Source organism: Podarcis tiliguerta (genome assembly GCF_965153285.1).
Source record: "Podarcis tiliguerta genome assembly, chromosome: 6".
Classification (NCBI taxonomy): domain Eukaryota; kingdom Metazoa; phylum Chordata; class Lepidosauria; order Squamata; family Lacertidae; genus Podarcis; species Podarcis tiliguerta.
The window spans coordinates 31,631,168-31,653,988 of record NC_139539.1 but is presented as its reverse complement, the minus strand read 5'-3'; the positions used below and the strand labels follow the sequence as shown (position 1 = coordinate 31,653,988).

The 22,821-nt window shown below is 44.7% G+C and overlaps 1 protein-coding gene and 1 long non-coding RNA gene across 3 annotated transcripts in view; one reads left to right on the top strand and one right to left on the bottom strand.

The window, feature by feature from the left end:
• The window catches only part of DENND2D (DENN domain containing 2D), a 33,364-nt gene extending 22,032 nt beyond the window's left edge, over positions 1–11,332 (bottom strand). The window contains exons 1-2 of the mRNA XM_083444509.1: positions 10,262–11,332; positions 3,366–3,547 (exon numbers count right to left, since the gene is read on the bottom strand). Coding sequence (XP_083300635.1) covers positions 3,366–3,547; positions 10,262–10,325 — 246 coding nt within the window. The 5' untranslated portion in view covers positions 10,326–11,332. The remainder of the gene's footprint in view (positions 1–3,365; positions 3,548–10,261) is intronic.
• Positions 11,333–12,227: 895 nt separating this feature from the next.
• On the top strand, positions 12,228–20,591 carry LOC310679415. Of its 2 annotated transcripts, none has more exons than XR_014512230.1 (3): positions 12,228–13,268; positions 14,534–14,809; positions 19,699–20,591. It is a non-coding gene; the product is annotated as an uncharacterized lncRNA (long non-coding RNA). The 2 variants fall into 2 exon arrangements; XR_014512231.1 differs by lacking the exon at positions 19,699–20,591 and adding an exon at positions 15,452–17,745.
• The last annotated feature ends 2,230 nt before the right edge of the window (positions 20,592–22,821 follow it).

Genomic DNA, 22,821 nt, shown 5'->3' with positions numbered 1-22,821 from the left:
TTGTCTGCATTCTATAAGACTGAAGATCATATGGAGCCATTAGAAAGGACTTTGAAAGAAAGTCCTCAGTCCTTATGTGTGGATCATCATTTTTGTATTTGTAAGTACAGTATTACACTGCCCAAACTAGGATTACCACGGTAAGGATTTATAAGAGAATATATATGAAGCACGTTGCACTGTTAACATGGCAGCTCATGGCAGCCTGTTCTTTGGTTCTCATACTGGACTGAGAAGCTGGCAAGGCCGGTGTGGCATGCTGGGATCACCCCCTTCTCTGACCACTTACTCTCATTTTGTGACAAGTGTTTAAAGATCAGACCACCTGACTTGGGGGGAGGGGAATAAGGCAAAAACTGGCAAGGATTGGCTATCTAGAGGTTGACTGAGGTGGAGGTCCTTAACCAAATATCCTATTGTACCCTCCGGAAACAGGCTTCCTCCTGCCAAGTGGTCAGGTTGCTAAAGAAGGGAAAGACCTCTGCTGGAGTCCCAGGAAAGCCAGTGTCAGTCAAAGAAGACAATAGTGGCTCAAGGATCTGACTCAGCATAAGACAGCTTTACATAGCCATGCTAGGGCTGCATTTTTTGAAGAGCAAAATACCCCTACTATATGTAGGTTACAGAAGCTGTCATATATTGCTGAGGGGGGCAGGAGACGACAAGAGGAAAGCAAGTCTTCAACCACCAGTTATGTCTAGGTCTCATCCAGAAAGCATATCCACCCGGACAGAAATTTTACCCCTGAAAGAGAGGATGTGTTCTGGAAAAAGAAGACACATGGCAAATACATACTGAAGATGTTTCTATGACTGAGATGACAGGAACCTAGCAGCAGATAGTACTTTGCAAAGGAAAACAGTTGCTGGCTAGCAAGATGAAGAGGGGTCTAGTTTGCAAGTGATGTTTGGCGATCTCACTGAAAGTCTCTTGAGCAAGGCAGTACTTGAGCATGGGACTTAAGGGCACCTGCACAGCTGTCTGCATAAAGGTCAACCTGGGCCTAAAGCAGAAGGTCACATATATTAAATTCACATACTACACTGAGCAGTGGATTGTGTCACTACACAGCCTGCAGGACACATGCATGAAATAACTTTAAAAAGAAAATCTGAGTCTGAAGCAATTCTGTACTTTTCCTCTCCATGCAGACCGAGTGGTGAGAAGGTATGCCCAGATAAAACGAAAGTGCTGCAGTGTGAAATCAGGCTGCATGAAGCGAAGCCACAAAGGAACATGGTTTTATTCTGCTTTTAAAAGAAATGCTGAGGCACAGACTTTCGGAACGGCTGTTGCATCTTCTACAACAATAAGAGTAACAAGCCTCTTTCTGTGCTCACTTTGCAAAGACCGGCCACCCCATTCAGTGACAAGGATTTCATCCTCATGTGAATTTTTTCAATCAGGCAGAACTATTTTAGTAAAACGTGACACTAGAGCAAGACAGCATGGGATTCTGTGGAAGACCCCTTCCTTTCTCTAGCGGTCAGGGTGCTTCATTTAGATATAATGTGGCACTGAATCCTGGTCGAGCAGTGCTAGATAAAGTCAGGTAAAGAATACACAAGCCATCTCCTTAAATACAACTCCACACATATGAACTGGAAATTATTTCATTGAGATGCTTAAGCTTACAGCAGGGGTGAGTAACCTCAGGCAAGAGGCCAGTAGACCTCTGCTTGGCCCTCAAAGCTCTCCTCAGGCCCCCTCCCACAGGCCATATACTCCCTGGGTGCCGTTGCCTGGCTGCAATGTGTCCCTTGAACTGTGACATGCCTCTTGCATGCCTGGAAGGAGCATGGAGAGATGCATGAGGTACGTGAGCAGAAACCTCTGGCACGTACATGGATGGAATGTAACATACAGCACAAAATTAAGAGTCACATCCATTGCTCTGCCTGCTTTTGCCTCAAGGAAATGTAGTCCCTGAGCTGAAGACGGTTCCCCCCAACCCCCCTCATCTTCTAGGATATGATTTTAACCCAGAGCTAATTGCGGATGTGCCAACACACTTGGGACATTTGCCGTGTGCTCTTTTCACTGCTCCCACACCTGCCTAGACCAGCCTTTCCCAATGTCCTTGCTGGCTGAGGCTGTTGTGCGTTGTAAACCAAAACATCTGGAGGCACCAGCTAGGAAGGTGGGCCTAGGCGATGTCATTTCTGTCCTACCTTAGTGACTTAGGGAGTAAGTCCATGTCTGATTGATGCCATTGCAGGCTGCAGGTAAGGGTTTACAAGACAGAATGTGCCTCCACAATAATAATAAGTAAAGTTCTTCTGATACTAATCTAGAACTCTTCTTCCTGACATTCAGCTTTGCTACATGGAGGGATTTATTTATTTTGGTACGGAGGAGCATTCACTCATTTGAGCTCCAACCCCTGTGGTCTGAAGTGGCACAGCCCAGACGCAGGCCCCAGTCAGCGCTGGGTCTAAAAGATATGTAAGATATATGTAGGCTACAACAAAGATGGCTTGCCCTGCAGATGGCCTGGGATTATATTCCATAGCCACAGAGACCACTTATGTTGATATTCTTTCTCATGCCTTCTTGACACGCTGGGCCTGATGTTCCTTCCTCACTCCATCAGCAGCATCCCTCCTACTTCCACAATTACCAAGGGAGCACTTTCCTTGGCACAACTCCAATGGATAGAGAGAAGATACACCATGAAGCAAAACACTGAGGGACACTTCAAAAGAGAAAGATTGCTGCAGGCACTGGTTTTTGTTAGCAGGATTTTCTGCATTTCTTATGATAAATCAATTCTACTGGAGTTTTACAGACAGGCAAAATTTTGCAATGTAGGCAAAATTCTGTGGAACTGGAGAGGAAGGCAGGCAAAGAGAATCTAAAAGATGTAGGATCCAAATCAGCATTTATTTTCAGCACCTCCCTCCCCTGCCTTCACATTTTCAGGGAATGCTTGGGCCTGCCGTCATGAATTGCAACAGCAAAAGTGGCCCAACATTCCAGTTTCCCTCTGTTTTGAAGCAATCTCTTGTTTTGTTTTTTTAAAAAACCATACTGCACTCCAACTTGTGTGTTTTCATTTCAACTTCTGAAATGATACACACATACACTTGCATGGGCATAGGCTCATCTCAAAACAACACAGAGGTTGGAGTACAGCAGCCTTCTCCTCATACTTGACCTTTGGCCCTGGTCACTGAGACTGATGGGAACTGTAGTCCAAAACATACACAGAGCACCAGGTTAGGGAAGGCTGAAGCAGAACCTGCCGTCACGGCACTGCTTTGCTTCCAGCATTCATCCCTCCGAGGTGTAATATCTGAGGAGCGTTCCTCACTAATGCACTCCAGTATTGTCATCTGGCAAAAGAATCACGGTGGGTATCTCACCTTTGGAAACTGATAGGTAATCTTGGGCTCGTAATCTCCTTTAGCATTCTTTTTGAGCGAGACCACAACCAAATATTCAAAGAACAAGTGTCCTGCAGAGCTGGGGAAGCTGCTTCTTTCTCCTGGCCTCTCGCCAATATCAGGTTTGCTTTCAGTAGGGTGTGCATCCCGGGATTCATCCGCTGCACAAGATGACATTGACACAAAAACAAGAATTAGGCCTTACAGAAAGATTTGAGGGATACATAACCATTTCTGAAAAAAACAAACAGATGATGGCCTGTGCACAAGGAAAGTGGTCTGGGCGCACAGTCACTGCCCTGAAAACCAATGCCTCAGGAGACAGTGAATTTGTGTTCAGCTGCTTCAGAATGTATCTTCCGGGGTGTTCATTGGTGGAAGCTGGGCCATGGCTATCAGTGGTGGCTGGTGCTCATTGGAACTGGTGGGGAGGAAGGTGGGGAGACCAGCAGTAGCTGGAACCACAGCCATGGAATGACAGGCAGAGCTACCTCCTGCCTGGTGTAAATAAGAAGTAGGGCCAGCTCACCCATGATGGAAGGCGAGGCAACCACCTTGGGCAGCAGGATGCACAGGGGCAGCAGATCCGGCCTCCAAGGAATGTATCATCCACTGCTGCCGCCACAGCAGCAGCGCAACTCTTGGAAGTGGGAACTGCCACCTCCTCAGTCAGTGTGGTGTAGTGGTTAAGAGCGGTGGACTCGTAATCTGGTGAACCGGGTTTGCTTCCCCGCTCTTCCACATGTAGCTGCTGGGTGACCTTGGGCCGGTCACACTTCTTTGAAGTCTCTCAGCCCTACTCACCTCACAGAGTGTTTGTTGTGGGGGAGGAAGGGAAAGGAGAATGTTAGCTGCTTTGAGACTCCTTCGGGTAGTGATAAAGCAGGATATCAAATCCAAACTCCTCTTCTTCTCAGCAGCCTTATGGCAAATAGGGGGCGCTGCAGGTCTCCTCCCATCCTTGCTCCTAATGTATAATTTTGTTTTCCCCTTGTTCTGGATGTAGATCTCCACAAACCCTTTTTTTCCTGGCTGGTGTGTGTGTGTCTGTGTGTGCCATTTTGTGGTTCGCCTCAGGTGCCAAAATGTCTTGGGCCAGCCCTGCAAAAAGGCAGGCGGGGGCGGGAGCTACTTGGCTCCACTCGCCCTAATGGACCAGACCCCTCTGAGGCTACTGACTATACCCACAATGCCACTGGTCAAGGCCCCCCATGGTCCACATCTATGGCACCAATGAGAAAAGGGGCTCTATGCATATACAACTGTATTTTTGTATACATCTTCCCTCACAAAAAGCCTGTGAGGTAAAATAGGTTAAAATACAGTGACTAACCCAAGGTCACCCAGTGAGTTACATGGCTGAGTCAGGATAAAATGAGGAGGGGGAGAAGCATTGAGCTTCTTGGAGGAAAGGTGGAATAATGGAAAAATAAAAGTGTTCACCATGCCAGAGATGCCTATGGGGCAAAAAGTATGATCAGCACATCCCAGAATGCTACTAGGATCAGGAGCCAAATTCAGCGGAGTAAGATTATGCAAACAGCCACAAAAATGCTAACCTTTGGACAAACAGAATGGGGCATGATCCAGCATAAATATGAGAGTAAGGCTACAGTTCTAAGACTAGTTACTGATTAAGCCCCAAGGTACTTCATTAGACTTTATGCTCAAGCTGTAAATTCCCCCACAAGCTTTGCTATGTCTGGATCCTTTCCTTAGCTAGCTTATTAAGCAATGATCATAGACCCATCAAATGCACACTTACCTGCCTTGTAAATAACCTTATGTTTTCTGAAATGGGGGGGGGGGAGCCCACACTAGAAGACTCTTTCCGTACTTTGGAGAAGAGCCCATAACTTCCCATCCCTTGGTAAATTCATGCAAGCTGTAGCTTGAACCAAAGAAATCTCAAATTCAGTCTTACAACAGGACCTGCTTCTTTCCTCAGAAACGGTTACAGGACGTGGAACGTCCCAGGGTTGCCACAAAGCACTTGTCAGGTGACTTGCGCAATTGTTTTCAATGCTACCGGATCTTGAGGTTTTACAGCTTTCTCTGCACAGGTGTTTGGTTGCTGCACAGAGGAGTGAGTCTTTCTTTCTTTCTTTGACTGATTCATTGCAGCAGGAAAGTTTAGATAGCTTGAGCCCAAGCCCCAAAAAGAGAAAAATCACAATTGCATCGGAAAGATTGGGTGGAGGAATAAAGAATTAACGCCACCCAGGAAGTAAATTCACTTGAATGCACCCAGAAAGGAAACAGGGCAAACAGAAAGCCTGCGTCATTTGTTACAACAGGTTTGGCAGCAATTCTGCAGCTAGGGATCGGTTTTGGTTAATTTCAGAATCTGATTTTGGCTGCTGCTACAGCAGGTTTCCCCCCACCTGCCTAAACAGCAGCAAGTTCAAGAAACTTATAGGCGGCTGTTTGCACAGGAGGAAAACAAATCGGGCCTTTGTTCCACACTGGGGAATTGTGCTTGTTGCAATCACCCACTCAGACCACTAAATGCTAGTATTAGACTGCGGAGACAGGATTGTTCTCCTATGAGAACAAGTAACTGGCTCAAAGACAGGCTGGATTAAGACCTTCAGAGGCCCTAAGCACTTAAAAGATGTTGGTGCCCTCAGTTACCAGATTCTGATTCTGTTGTATTCCCAGGATTAATGTGTATCATTAACCTCTATTATTACTATTGCATTATTGTTTTTATTGTTTATATCTATTTCATTTATTGTGGGAGCCTTTTTGTGCAACCTGGTTCAGCTGCACCATTTAGTCCAGGGTAAATCCACCAATGACAAATTTCTGTGGTGCCCCCCCTTTAAGGATTACACCCTTAAAAGTTTTATTCCTGCTTCTTAAGACCTGCCTGAACTGTACCTTTACTGTGCATTTATTGCAAATGAATATCACACACATTCCCCTTTGGGGGAACCTTCTACTGATCAAAATAAAAATTTAAAAATCCAAATTATTTCGCTTCTATGTAGGGAGTCATCACTAGCACAATTCTAGACTTAACCGTTTTAAGGTGGTAATGTGTACTGCTTTGCTTGCTTCCATTTGTAATAAGCCTGCCCTGCTGCATTTTGAGGCCCTTCTTCCTGTTCTGCTGAGGCGCCCTGGGTGCCTATGCTAACAGCGCCACTAGGTGCAACTCAATCACACCTGCTTCACCACCGTGCCATCTCCCCAACATTAGCTTCAGTAATAAGGTAACTGTGAGCAATAGACTGCAACCAAGGAAATGTTTTCTCTCCACCCTCCCTTGGTAAGTTTGCAAGGCTTTCTTGTCTCTGCAGTTCCTGAACCACCAAAAATGTGGGAAAAGTTTGGCTGTTTTCCAATATAGATTCATTGGGCTTTTCCACAGCAAGTTTTTTTGGGGGGAGGGGGGTTGATACAAACAGAGGGCTTCTGGTGCTTTTTGCTACACCAGCCGCATCAACAACCCGGCTGGTTTAGAGCCAAGTTACACACTGTGCTAAAACACTTCACTTGAGTGTTACATGAATTTAGCAGCCACCAACTGGGGCTCACCACACCTTTGCAAAACAACCTCAGAAATGCTTTATTTATACACAGTTTCCTAATAATGGAATGGTTCTCTTTCCTGGAATGGAAAGGATCTGCACCACGAGGCCAAAATAAACGGAACCAATCTGCAGGTAAAAACACACCCAATTTTCATAGTGCCCATCTGGTTAGGGCTGGATTAGGGATTAGCCTCCATTTATGATGGCATAAGATGCAAAGCAGCTTGCTCCAATTGGTGCATTCGGCAGTCTGGGGAGCAAAGGTGAAGATCTCTAAGCAGAAGGTATGTAGGGAGAACCCTTTCCGTGTTTGCCTTAGGCAGGTGACTCTGCAGATAATGAGGTGGTGAGTGCCTATTATAGAGCATGGGATGTATGTGGGTATGCAGAAGGAACAGCTGCTGAATAGAGTTACTGTTCTTCCAGCATAACTGCCAGGGAGAGTTTACCAAGCTGGTTTCTAAGCTTGATATTTAGACAAGTCGGTACCTTATCCCTATAGAAATAAGCCTAACACACAGCATTTGAAATCTTGGGGCAGATTGGGAAGGAGTCTTCGTGACCACAAGAGAACATAAAATTGAGTGGCAGTTAAGCCCCCTTGCCCCCAGCTCCCCTAGGTTGGTGTGTCTGGACAGGCATGAGATAGTTTCATACATGACATGGTGGCAAGTTGTCCGTCAATATGGACTTCTCAGTGAGTGTACCTGTATGATTGCAAGTGCTTGCAAACATGCATTAAGGCTTTTATGGAGCTCTGCACATAGCATGTGGCTGAATTTGGAAGACAGACATTTTATTCCTCTTTAAAGAGATGCAAAGTGTTTGTAGCTGTGATCTTTTATGTGGCTGTGATCATCTTTTTCCTTCAAGGAGACAGAGGGTTGTAGCCGGTGCTTGTCTACTCTGAGTAGATCCACTGAATTTAACTTATTTCCATTACGTTTAATAGTAAAAGTAGAACTCAGTTGGCTCCAATCCAGAAGATATTATACTCCAGCCAAATATGTCAATATAAACCCCAAACAAGTCATGGGGAATCTGTGTTGTTCCGGGTATTGTTTTATTACAGCACCCATCATCCCTGGCCATTGGCTATGTGCTGGCTGACCTGGAGGGGGCTTGGAATCCAAGACTATCGGTACAGCCAAAGGTTTTCAGGCTTTTTTCAATAGTGTTTCCAATGTATGTGATTACACTTAAATGTGTGGTGCCTTGGAACGTAAATTGAGACTTGCTTGTTTTTAAACGATGGAACTTGCTCCTGTAGGAGGAAGAAATGGCCACCAACTTGACTGGCTTTAAAAGAGGCTTAGACAAACTTATGAAGGGTAAGGCTATCAATGGCTACGAGCCATGGTGGCTATGCACTGCTTCCATGGTTGGAGATAGTAATGCCAGGTGCGGGTGGGGAGAATGCTTTTGCAGGCTTCCCACAGGCATCTGGCTGGCCACTGTGAGAACAGGATGTTGGGCTAGAAGAAGAGGAGTTTGCATTTGATATCTCGCTTTATCACTACCTGAAAGAGTCTCAAAGCGGCTCACATTCTCCTTTCCCTTCCTCCCCCACAACAAACACTCTGTGAGGTGAGTGGGGCTGAGAGACTTCAAAGAAGTGTGTCTAGCCCAAGGTCACCCAGCAGCTGCATGTGGAGGAGCGGGGAAGCAACCTGGTTCCCCAGATTACAAGTCTATCACTCTTAACGGTGGCTCTCAGATGAGGCACTGGCCAGATGCAGCATCTTATGTTCTGTCCTCTTTGCATAAACCTGGCAGCTGCACTGAACATAGGGGGGCAAGATGCAACCCCCCCCCTTCCCTTACTGGAAGTCTGTGTGATTTGAGGTTCTCATGAAGCACATTTTCATATGAAACATCTTTCGTGTGGTGGCGGGGAAGGTATGTTTCTGTTCCTCTTGTCACACAAAAATGTTTGCCAGCCAAGTAATTGTCAATAGCAGGCCTCTGAGAACCACTATGAAACTGGAGTACTGACAGTGTAATTGTAAAATGGATGCAACAACTGGAAAAATCAACGACAGTTGCCAACTTGCAGCCACACAATAAACTTTAGCAAAAGTTGTGGCCTTGTGGTTTTTGACTTTCTTCTTTATTCTGTACTCAAATGTTTATCTCATCAGTCTAGGGTAAAGTGTGCATAAAAATGCATGTATTTGTGAAAATAGCAAACCCCAAAAGCATTATATTAGAGGAAAGCGCTTTGCAAAAATGTGTGTATTAAGAGAAATTTACATTAAAATGCTGGCAAATTTTTTTTGTTTGGTTTTTTTAAAAAAATGCTAATTGGTGGAGAATTTAAGATTCGGAAACCAGAATTAACAGATCCATTCATCCCTCCTTACCACACAGTTTAGAGAGCCTCTATTTGTACTCTGTATTACAACCACTAATCTGCATTAGTTAGTACTTCCTCCAGAAGTATATATTCTTAAAAGGCTACCTTTAAAAATCCTTTGCAATGATAACTTGGCAGGCTGTGCTTTTGTTCTCTGCTTTAATTAACCCAGAACAACAAAAGCCATCTGCTCTGGTACTTCCAATTATAAATATAATTAGATTCCTGTCCTCACAAGCATGCATAGTAGTGCTCTTAAAAAAAACACCCGCCTCCTATTTTAATATCCCATTATTAGCATCAGGGGAATAAGAAGCAACTAGCCCATTTTACGTAATTTTGTCTACACCCCTTGACGGCGAAAACGAGCCTGAGGCTGCAATCCTACGCGCACTTGAAAGCAGCAGCGACGACTTTAAAGAAAACACGCTGCAAATGCGTCAAGGGAGCTGTGCGTTTCCGTGTTGTCTTTTTAAAAAAGCACTCCAACGAGGGATCGCCCTTCCTTGGGATTCCCACTCTTTCCCGGGGTCATTCCCGAAATGCCCATGGGAGTTACACCCATTTCCCCACACAGCGTATGCTACAACGGCGCTTTCTCTCTCCCTCCCCAGAGCTAAGCACGCCTGGGGACTTTCCGACTCTTGGAGAGCCAGCCCGGGATTCTCCAGGCGTCCGGGAACAGCGCTGGCTGGGCTGCCCCCCGGGGCGGGCCTCGCTCGGCCTGTTCCTGGAAGCTTTGGCGGCGAAGTTCACGCTGGCAGCGGCAATGGACCCCCCACCCCGCCTTTCAGACGCGGGCGCGCAGATACCCGGGGGTCGGGCGCGCGCTTTGCTTTCTGCTACCGGGGAGACCTGTTGCCTCCGAAAGGCGCGCGGGCGCCGAGGAGACCCGGAACTGGCGCCAGGCTGACGGGCGGCCGGACAGGGGTCGCCGGGTGGGAAAGCCTGGGCAGGGACGCCGCCGCGGCTCTGCTCACCTCTCCTGGACGACCTCCGGCGCAGGCTGTTTCGGAAGAAGCGCACGAAGCTTTCCCCCGCCATGGCGCGCAGCCGCGCGCACTCCCCGGGCGGCCGGTCCGCCCTCTGCTCTTCGGCGGGCGCTCAGCTTCTGCCCAGCGCCTCCTCCTCCTCTGCCGCCTGGCGCGCTTTCGCTTTCAGCGCCGCCGCTGCGGAGTCGCCGCACACCTGAGAGGCGCGCAAGGAGCCGGTGCCGCGCGGAGAGGGAGGCGGCGCCCCGTCGCTCCCCAGCGGACGAGAGCGGAGCAGCCAAGGGAGCAGCATCCCCTGGAGGCCGCAGGGAGAGCACCTGAGCAGAGGTGGGGTGGACCCTGCTCGGATTGGTTAGTTGGACGGCCAGGGCCTTCCTGTAGGCAAAGGGCGCAGTCCAAAGCCACGCGACGTGTACGCGCGCTCTCGTGGGTGTCTTTTGCTGCACGAAGACGGGGCGCTTGTCTCGTCTTGGCATTATTTCTAAACCGTTTTTCCAACTGTGTTCAGAGTTTCTTAGTAACTCGCAGGCTTGCGAAGAAACTATGAGCAAGGTGGTTCTGCAAAACTTTTAAAATAATAATAATAATACAAGCATGAAATAAATACAGTCTGCGGAGCAGAAAACAAATACTTAATACTACACAAACACATAATACAGTAAAAATACAGCTACAAAAGGTAAGAAAAGATCAGTCTTATTGAAAACACACAATAGTAAGTTTCTTAGTTCCCAACTGCAAGTGCAATGTGCACACACTGGGAAAACGTAACCCTTGAAATGCACAATTTTATGTGGGTTTCATAGACAGTCAGAATTTATTGTGTCTCCCTTAATTTTCCAAAGATGAAAGCGCTGCAGAGCAAACTCCCAAAGGATTCCAGTCTCTTACAAGAAGATAGTCTTTTAAACATGTATTTGGGATAGGATTAGTCTGCAAATCTGTTTGTCCAGCCAAGGCCTTATGTCATATGCCCAATTACACACTGATAATGAGAGTAATATGTTTTGCTGCATTCTGGTGCATTAAAGAAGGGCTGTGTCTAATATTATTTAATCCACGTATTCTGTCTGTTTTGGTGCTGTGGTTTTATAATGAACTCTCTTTAATCTGGTTGTAATTATTTGCTTCTTGGATGAGATCTTCCATTCTGGGAGCCACATATGTAACATATATATCTGAATGAATGAAGAAACTTTACAATGCTGGGTTTAGACAGACTGAATTTGCCATGTGGATAAATGCTCTTATGGTTTGTTCCAGCCAGTGTGGACTTTGCATTAGTAATGTTCAAGGGTGACTGTCCACTGAGGCTTGTGGGGCAGAGGGCAGGACAGGCAGAAGTTAAAATAGGGAGAGAAGAAGTGACACAGATGTGCACATAGGGATATATGGGAAAGAGAGCAAGGCTGTGGGCTGAAAAAGGGAAAGAATAGGTAATGGGGTGGTGTGGAGAAAGAAAAAGGCTATTTGCTAGCATATGAGAGAACAGGTGGGTTTATTTCTGCAGCAAGGAAGGAAATCTGTTTCTCTCAGCACAGCAAATCAACCAAACAATCTTGTTGTCATAGTTGCCTCCCATGCTTTTTAACCAAATTAACACAATCTAACTGGTGCTTCCCAGTGGGTGGCGCTGTGGTCTAAACCACTGAGCCTCTTGGACTTGCCAATCAGAAGGTCGGAGGTTCATATCCGTGCAATGGGGTGAGCTCCCATTGCTCTGTCCCAGCTCCTGCCAACCTAGCAGTTTGAAAGCACGCCAGTGCAAGTAGATAAATAGGTACCGCTGCAGCGGAAAGGTAAACGGCCTTTCCGTGCGCCAGAAGCGGTTTAGTCATGCTGGCCACATGCTGGCCAGCTGTCTGTGGACAAACGCCGGCTCCCTCAGCCTGAGATGAGCGCCACAACCCCATAGTCGCCTTTGACTGGACTTAACCGTCCAGGGGTCCTTTACCTTTTTACCTTAATGTGCTGGCCAAGCTCCTCTCTCAGAACAGAATTGTGGCAGCTGCAATGTGATTGGTTGAAAGCATCTGAATTAATTCTGTTTGGTCCAAGGACACCAATCAGAGTAATTTTGCTGCCCGAATTGAGAGAAAAGATGGCAGCCCCTCTCCATTGCATGTACCTAAGCCAACCGGACTGGTAGTTGAATCTTACTTCAGCCCAGGTGACAGGTGATGGGTGAGCATCTTCCACCACACCTGAGGGCAGCAAGCTAGTTTAGTGCACCATCCCAGGCAACCAATACACAGATCTGTTCTCCACTACCTCACTACTGCTAGCTGCTCCCCAGAATCTGCTGCCTGATTCCACTGACTCACTTAGCCTAATGATAGGACTGGTCTTATGAACAGAGTTAACGTTTCTTACGCTCTGCTACCCTAGGAAAAGGACCCCCTTTGTATGGGCAGTACAGCTGAAGTTTTCAGTTTGAAGAATTGGCCTGAATTCTCTTTCTGGGGAGACAATAACAGCCACCCACAGTGTGAAAGGAAGAATGGTCCCCTCATAGGACGCTTCTTGTGCTGACTGGGCTGTTAGCCAAAGAAGCAACGGAACATACAGCAAGGTCACTTTCCCCGTTGATTCTCAGAAGAAACAATCAGAAGGAAGACATTTTCTCTAGAGTCTATCAGCAGAAGCCGGGTAATTATTTTCTGTCAACATTGTACTCTCCCTGACGAAATGACTTGCTCTCAGACTATGTAAATAGATAACAGGTGGCAGGTTGGGAATGCTTTGGGGTCACTCAAAGTCCTTGAAACTATAATTTAGCAACTGACATCCATTAAGTTCACACCCATAAAGTGCACGCATGGCCTCACCCTGGCACCCGCTCTATGGAACATTAAGGAATGTTCTATGTGATGTAAAGCGATTGTACTCAGTCATAGTTATTCTACGATGCCCAAAGAGAAAGTAGGGAAAGTGGTCCCTGCTAAAGAACAGACCCGGCTATGCCCTAATACTTACCTTGCAATAAGTATTTCAGGTGCTTATTATTAAAGTGCTAAAACTGTAGACAGTAAAGCCAAAGTGAAACAATGGTTGATGTGCTTCACTCCGTCTCCCAGTGAATCAGCAGAAGTGCTTAGCTTTGCCTGGGTTGTTCCTATACATTCTGCACTATGCATTTTATTGTATTATACTGGGTACTGCTATACTGTATTTGAGAGCCAGTGTACAGTGATACCTCGGGTTAAGAACTTAATTCGTTCTGGAGGTCTGTTCTTAACCTGAAGCACCACTTTAGCTAATGGGGCCTCCTGCTGCTGCTGTGCTGCTGCCACACAATTTCTGTTTTCATCCTGAAGCAAAGTTCTTAACCCCAGGTAATATTTCTGGGTTAGCTGAGTCTGTAACCTAAAGCGTATGTAACCCGAGGTACCACTGTAATGTAATGGTTACAGTGCTGCCGCAGGACCTGGGAGAAGACGGTACCCATTCCCCCTCAGTTATAAAGCTTACTGGATGACCTTGGGCCAGTCACTATCTTTCAGCCTAACCTACCTCACAAGAGTTGGAAGGGTTATCCAGCCCAACACTCCGCAGTGCAGGAATCTTTTATCAAGATAAAATGGGGAGAGGGAAAACTGTGTATGCCACCTTGAACTCTCTGGAGTGGAGTATAAATGCCAAAATAAATTAAAGTCTCATTGTGCACTGTTAATTATACACTCTACAGCAGTCTGTACTTTTCCTAATAATCCCCAGCTTTTTTTATTGGCTCCAATATGTCGCGTCAGTATTTCTGGGGATATTCACAGCAACTCCTAAGTAAATTGTGTGATTATAACTGCGGTTATATTAGCAGTTCAACATTATTTTTGCATTTAGTAGTAGCTCATTTGCGACTTGCTTGTTGCTGGTCAATTATTTCTGTTACTTTTCATAGGAAGGTTTATACTCTTGGATTTAGCCTCGCAAACTCAAGAGGTGCTCAGACGTCAGCAGCTATTTATTCTTAGTCAGGGCTTTTCCCCCTAGCCAGAACTGATTAAAGTAGGTTTGGTGCTCTTGTGCAACAAACCAGCATCCTCCCCATTCCCTGCAAAAGATATGGAAATGCACTAGAAAGTATGGGGTATCATGACATTCTATAAACTTCCCACAAAGAAACCAGAACAGATGCTTAATTCAGCTAACCTCAGTGTCATCTAACCTATCTCCCTGCAGCCTTTGTGCAAACAAATAAGGATGAACATCCAGTAAGCAGGCATGATCTGAAAGTTTACTTAGTGAATTGATTTCTTGCAGATTTTTTTCCCTACCACTAGGTGTCAGGATAACAACAAAGAAACTTCCTATCAGCCAATATCCATATACCTCAACAGGCACCCTCGGCCCTCCTGGCAGAAACAGCACAAAGGGATTCCTTGCTGTGTTAGACCATCCGGAAGCAAAACACTGCCTTTGGAAGAGCTTCATACCTGAGGTGGTGCCTGTGTACTTTTATTATCTGATAATGTAAGGAAAGCAGTGCTGGTGGAGCAGGTTGTTGGAGGCCCTCTTGCCAGAGGTTGTACAACACAGGTGAGGAACCTCAAGTCTGAGGGCTAAATTGCCCTTGAGACTCTTCCTAGAGACTATTCTCCCTCTCTAGGCCCCACTCTAACTGTTCCTGCTCCACATCCTTGAGTGCTTTTGCTTGGCTATAAATGCCCTTAAAGTCTGATGATGCCTCTTATGTGCCTGGATAGATGATGGAGGTGTGTGTTTGTGTATTGAACCCTCAAGCTTTTGTGTAGTTGAAATGTAGCGTGCAAAAGGTAAGAGTTTAATTCCCCAGTCCCTGTCTCACCTTGATGAGGAATCTGTTAGCTGCCCTTCTTCCTCTTACATAAAGCCACCCTGAGTAGCATTTCTCTACCCCACATGAAATACAATTCAAAAGGAGATTTCTGTAGCAACAGCAACATCACTCTGACATTTGACAAAGAGAAACTGGTGTGCTTATGTAATGGAAACAAGGGGTTAGTAGACAATTATTATTAGACCATTTCCCTCTTGAGATGTCATAACAGTTGTTTGCTTGTATTATTATTACACAGTATCTCACCCCTCCCAAAAATGCAGATTTTTCCAGCTGAAATATACTAGTAGCTATTCAGTTTCTCAGGGCCAAACTAGGCATGATACTAATTGCTTGCTTGTTTTTTGTTATGTAAATAGCAGGCAAAAGGAAACCTGAGCAGCCTCAGGTTCATGGAGAATGAGGAGTTGGTCTGATTTTTTTACATGTGACATTTTATTCCAAAATATTAGAGACTGAGTACTTGTTTTTTCTATGTAGTGCAGTCCTGATTTATTGCATACTTTCTGCCCCTGAAAAACACTTCTTGAGAAGCTGGTTCCATTCTGAGAATAAGAGCTGATTGCAAATCGATTCAGCATTACTCCACATGTGAAGGGACATGTTTATTTAATTTCATAAAATTTACATACTGCTTTATTGTAGAAATAAACAGTTTACAATAGCAGTTTACAAAATAGAAGTTCACATGCACCAAGATCACAACCGCCACTTCCTTCTTCACTCACCTGGGGCATTTGCAGGAGGAAAAGACATGGATATCCTAATCGGGAAGGATTTTGAAATACATATCAAGTAGCCGTATACATCCTTTTGGATAGCAGGATCCAGAATCAATACAGATTGAAATCAGCATGCTAAGGATGAGAACTATTCCATATTGAGAAAAACTATTTTTTTTATGTCGCAAATAGATAGGTGTGTATACAACTTCTCTCCCTGGTATGATCCCAACAAAAACTACTTCAGCAAAGCCTCTATTTACACACCACCCCTGTCCTGAGACTGTTTAGGCTTCCCCTAAGCTGCAATTTACAAAACAAGAAATGTGCATGTTAACTGCACCTGCACAATTAACTTCATGGCTACGGTGGCCTTAGAATGCCTTCAGTTGACAGGTAAGCTTGACACACATACACAATTACACAGAAGCAACTAAAACAGAAGCTGTGCTTTCTCATTAGGCATTGTTGGAGAGCTTGTTATGAATGACTGCTGTGTCTGTCCCAGTGATGACAAATCCTAGTATCCCTCAATACCTTGCAGCGTTCTCAATGACTTTGTGAAATTCTCATTCACGTGTAGCTATTTCCACGTTGGAAGAATGATTACAATAAATCATCTCTGTTCCCAGTGGAATATAAGGGGGCCATTGCTTAGGTTTGCCAGGAGATAATTAAGGCTGGAAGCTTTTTTGCCCAACCAGTTTGGAAGTCTTGTTTAATAAGTTCTGATAATCCCTAAGTATTTGTTGGCATTTGAAGCAGTAATTTACTATGTGCCTCGCCACATGGAGTACTTTCCAAAAGGCCATGCTAAGTTTACTCTGGAGTTTGCAGTATCAGGTATCTTGGTGGGGGTGTACTCTCCTTTCGTGCTCTCACTTTGCAGACCTTGACGGATTTGTGCATTTCACTGGTAGGTTCAAAAACCACACAGCATCCTACAAACTCACACATGTCAGACAAAATTAGCCCTGCTGGAGAGGATACTGTGAGAGAGACCCTTCAGTGCGGAGATAAGATGCATGTGTACATTGCAAGTTCTTTGAGCTCCCTACCCACAGAGCAGATGAGGATGGGGTAGCGGTAGCACCAGAGATGATGATTATTAAAACTACTAAGTCATAAGAGTAATAGCCACCAATTTATATGGCTTTAAATCAGTATTAGACAAATTCAGGGAGGACAAGGCTATCTGTGGCTATTCAGACTGGCTATATGCTATCTCCAGTATCAGAAGCTTTTGAGTACTATTGCTTGTAGCTTCCCATAAGAATCTGACCGGCCACCGTAGGAACACAATGGTGGGGCATGATGCATTCTGTGGAGGCTGGATCTGCAGCCCTGTGGATCCTGCCACCTGAGGTGGCTGCCTCAGCTTGCCTCATGGGTGGGCCAGCCCTGGTCTCCAAACACAGGATGCTAAGAACCCTTAAAGCCCCGCTCAATCATTAAGGTTATCTGTAGGAGTGTCGGTTATTCTACGAGTTGGTGAGGCTCATTTGACAACAAGAAACATCAGCTCAGTCCTGTGGAGTGCTTTGTCAATGAGAGATTCAGCGGACACGCTCTGTGCCAACTTTTAAATAGCTGCTGGAAACTTGTTTATTCCACCAGGCCTATGCAGGCAATTAAGAATACATCCTTCCACAATGGTTACTTGACGTCTGGTTATAACTGCTTTATATGTTTTTACAGTATGTTTAGATGACAGCGTCGTATACATTTGGTGAGATGCTGAAACCTTTTGTTGTTAAAAGGCTTTTTCAAAACGAGCTCACTTGTGAGCAATATTGAATGTTTCCTTCTTTTTCTTAGAACTATCTTACTCGTTTTTGTTTGTGATTTCAGCAGTTTATACATCTTTCTAACGAGTTAATAAATTATTATAATCAATAATTACAAAATAAATACTAATGACAGTTTCCAATAAACTCAGTTTTGTGCTTTCATGTTTTATGAGTCCGTGAAGTATTCCACATATATCAGCAACTGGAAAGTCTGGGACAGGTAGAGATTCACTGCCTATACCAAGGAGAAATAACAAACTGAGCTGCTAATATGCAGGCAAATAATGACCAGCATGAAAATATTAACTGGAAAGCTTAGCCTTAAATTTCCCCATGAGACACACACTGTCTGTCTGGGAAGTCAAGTGCCCTTTTGCTAGATCCTTCGGGGCCTCACAAGCTGTGAAAATTTAAAGTAAACCTCACACAGCAAGGCACTTCCACTCCCAGCCAGATACTTAAAAGGGTTTATGGACTAACCTCCCAAGCTATATAGCACCCCATTTCCCTTGGGATCCCAAAGATTTACAGGCTGGGTGATAACTTGAATCCTGTGCATTCCAGCAGTTCTCACCCCAGAGGATCCCAAAGGGCTTTATAGGCCATGAAGTGAAACTCATCCCTCACATTCCTGCCAAGATTCTCCTTGGCAGAGTCCTAGATCATTTATAGACTCTGTGAGATCTGCACCCCCCAGCAACCTTTCTTCCTCCTTAGCTGGGCTGCCAATGAGTAAAAGGAACTGCATCCTTCAATATCTCCTGCCCATCTGTTATGGGTTAAGCTGGAGGTTTCCACTCTAATGTTGGTGCAAGGAGCTTGGGAGCCCAAGGTGGAAATTCCAATGGCACCCATTACCGTCACCAATAAACATGGGGAGCATATAGTGCTCTTGCATGAGAGCACTGTGACCTGTGGTAGGTTGGGTTTCACTTGGAGGGTCAGTTGTTCAAGGTCGCTCAAGGTCTATCTCCCCAAATGGAGGGGGAAAACACCTTTGATGGGATGTTTTGTTTCTGCCTAGAATGTTCAGTTCATGTTCTTAATGCATGGTTGACCACATCTACGGAATGTGATAGTTATGTTCTGTTAAGTCTTGCTATATCAATCATTTAATCTATTGATGATTAATGCCTATATGCAGCCTATATGCAATCCTTTGCTTTGTCTTTGTGTTAACCAATCAACAACAAGCCCATACGTGGCAATGCTGTAATATTCAATAAAAGGGACTCCCCGAGACATGCTCGAGATGATGCCTCCCGTATGACACCTGTTACTCGTCTGTTGTTTATTTCAACCCAACACACCTTGCTTTTCAATGCAAAGAAAGCTGCCACAGTGGATATATTACTTTTAATATTAGTCCTGGACAGCGAAGAGTTCTGGATCTGCAAGACCAGGAGGAAAAATGCACAGATCATTACAGAACTTGGTTTTTGGAAACATGGGTGATCCTTCACATCTGGTTGACATGTCTTGCGAACCCCACATCATCCCAGTGGTTTATAATATAGAAGAAGTAGAGAGGGCCTTTCTGGTGGCGGTACTATGGTGATGAAATGCTCCCCTCGGAGACCCTTGCCTAGAATCTCCTACAGCAAGTGAAGATTCCTCTCTTCTTTTGGGCTTTTCTTAGGGGACCATTTTATCTTTCTCTAGTTGGTTCCTAACTTCTTCAACTTGGTTTTACGCTGTTGTGTGGTTTTATTCTGCTTTTAAAATTAATTTTGTTCTAATATTGCTTTTATATACAGTATTTGATTCTATTTTAGCACTGTTGATTCTATTTTTATTTTCTTTAAATTGTGAAGTTGTCAGAGAACAGTTGTGTTATACAAAATAAATAAATAGTTCCATTCAGAAGATTTCTCTACAACTTAGCCCTGTTCTGAAATCTAAGTGTACTTCTCCTATTCTCCTCAGCAAATGTGTCAAGACTAAGTGTTGGTTCTCGAAGTTTCTTGAAATTCGCTGCCTATTCTGTTATCTTGAAAATTCCCAGCCAAGAAAAAGTCACTGATTTTGTTTTAGCATTGTTTTGCGTACATGACAGGGACAGAGATCTCAATTTAGAAATGCTCCCCTTCCCTTTAGGTCTGTCAGCAAGTGATTCTTCTAGATAACTCCAATATGCACACACTGAGAGTTGCCTAAATGAAGGACAAAATGGAGAGGATGCGCGCTTGAAGAAATTATGTATTTTGGAAACATTGTAATGTATTTCTTTGTGCTGGCTTTTTGAAGGTCATGTATAAGTGAATAGGTTTTTATTTTTAAAATGTATTTTAGTACTTGACTTTTCTTTTTTCACGTTACATGAACTAAAAGTTGTACGCATAAGATCAATTCTGTCTTATATGTCATGCCAAGAAATAGGAAGAACATCGGTCTGTGCCTTTTTATATATATGCAAGTCTTAGTCATACTATCAATTCTGATCCAGCAATGTCAGCTTCATGTTTGAGAGTATTTTAATGTTTTAGGGCTTAGTGATTCACACAGAAGCATGCTTGGATGTTTTCAGAATGCAGCCCAGATGGCATCATATTACAAGAATGCACACCCCTATTTAGTTTTCCCTTTGTCATGTTAAGTACTCCTTATGTGACCTAGCTAAGCCTGGCAGGACAGCTTACTCTATAGCATTAACCCCTTCATGCATTAATTAACTCAAGCATACTGGTTATATGAAGCTGGTTATCCCGCAATATATAGGTATTATGGGTCCATACAAAGGCAGCTGTTTCCCTTACAAATGAATGCTTTGCTGAAGCAGTCATTGTTCACTTCTACTGTCACTACTGAAAGTGGGACACTTTCTCATTAACAACATGGAGATATCTAAAGATGGAAAGATGAAATTCAGGATTAGTTAATCTACAAGCACAATGGAAATATCTGAAATCCCAGAATGGAGCAACTTCCTCCTAAAGTGAACACACAAAGGCCTCTGGCGCTATAGTCACAGAAACAGTTCCCAAACCATTCTGTCTCTCTCTCTCTTTTTTATATTATATTTTTATCAATTTTCAAATACTCTCCCCCCCCCCCCCCATTCTGTCTCTCTCACCCACACTCCATACATGGACACAACACCTGTCCCAGCCTTCTTCTTCAGCAAAAAGACAAGAGTAATGCAGAAGTAGAGGGACGCGGGTGGCGCTGTGGGTTAAACCACAGAGCCTAGGGCTTGCTGATCAGAAGGTCGGCGGTTCGAATCCCCGCGACGGGGTGAGCTCCCGTCCCAGCTCCTGCCAACCTAGCAGTTCGAAAGCATGTCAAAGTGCAAGTAGATAAATAGGTACCGCTCCGGTGGAAAGGTAAACGCTGTTTCCGTGCGCTGCTCTGGTTCACCAGAAGCGGCTTAGTTATGCTGGCCACATGACCCGGAAGCTGTATGCTGGCTCCCTCGGCCAATAAAGCAAGATGAACTCCACAACCCCAGAGTTGTCCGCAACTGGACCTAATGGTCAGGGGTCTCTTTACCTTTTACCTAATGCGGACCTCCAGAAGTTGTTCAACTCCCATCAGTCCCAGTCAGCATGGCTGATGGCCAGGGATGATGGGAACTGTAGTCCAACAACATCTGGAGGGTCGCAGATTTGCCTGCCCTGCTCTGATGGGTACTGCTAAAGCAATTCCCTGCTTTAACAACCACAGAGCCTTCCTCTCCCACATGCTTTAAAAGGAGTGTCTGGTCTCAGCAGAGCAAGAATATGCTCTTTCAATACCCATTAGAGTTGCGTTTCACCAATGAGTTCGGCAAGTGACCAGAGCTGTGGTCTCTCTCTCTACCTTATAAAAAGACTATTTTTGAATACACTGCCTCTCACAAGATACCTGGGTGTCTTGTTGAGTGTCCTCAGATGTCAGCAAGTATCATTTTCATTCACCTACACCCTGAAACAGAGATCAGAAACAAGCCAAGGATTTGCATTTACTTCTTTATATAAACAGAAAGTGATGCCTTCAGTCCGTCAATCAACTTAATAGTACATCTGACACAGGGCACAGGAATACAAATTTGACCTGTTACTCAGGTTGTATGTCTGGATGTGAATCCAAAAAAACAAAATTTGGTTGCTTGGCAGCACTTCTATGCGTCAGACCCTTATTACAGTTCCCAGCTGCTGTCTCAGATTGTGCGGTTCATAGGAGTGAGGCAGCCTCTGCAACAGAGAAGCAAGGATGGATGGTTGCTATCAACACCCAATGCATGGAAATCTCCAAAGATGACTTCCAAGCTAAGAAAACACTTAGGTGCCATTTTCAAAGCATGTATAACAGAAACAGGATCCCAAGAGACATTTCACTTACCCATTCCCTAAGAAGAAAGACATATTTGCATGTGGCACATCCAGCTCTTCCCTAGAACATGATTCTATGCATTACCTTACTCAGAATATACTTGCATGTACAGGGAAAGAAATCGGCCCTATTTCTTAGATGTGGCTCATAAGAGTTCAGCATATTTTTCTATTTCAGTAGGCACATTTTGAATTTTCAGTACACAGACATGTGAAATTTCAAACCCACTTAAAGCAACTGTGGTGGTCAAGGAAAAGACCAGACAGGACAAGGGCAGGCAGAAGATAGATCAGGGTTTGCTAATTTCTAGACGACTTGTAGTAGATCATCAAGGATTTTGGGGACACACATACCGATTGGTGTTTTTTTAAAAAAAGCCACAGCAAAAGGTATTTTCTTTCTAAATTAGGCCTTTCTAATGAAGAAGGTGGGAGAAAAAAGCCAGAGTAGTTTTATGTATGGAATTACTGTGTGCTCTATTCTGGTATTGAACGCAAATTCCTGGGCTGAACATATGCTCAGAGGCATCCTGCTTCTTTTGGCATTACCCAAACCACGATTGTGATCCTGGCTGCAGTTGGTGGACTTTGGGAATATAGAAAAAAAATAAAATAAAAAGAAAAGTAAGTATTGGAAACCAGTGTGGAGCCAGTGTGGTGTAGTGGTTAAGAGCGGTAGTTTCATAATCTGGGGAACCGGGTTCGCGTCTCCACTCCTCCACATGCAGCTGCTGGGTGACCTTGGGCCAGTCACACTTCTTTGAAGTCTCTCAGCCCCACTCACCTCACAGAGTGTTTGTTGTGGGGTGGGAAGGGAAAAGGAGATTGTTAGTCGCTTTGAGACTCCTGAAGGGGAGTGAAAGGCGGGATATCAAACCCAAACTCTTCTTCTTCTTCTTCTTCTTCTTCT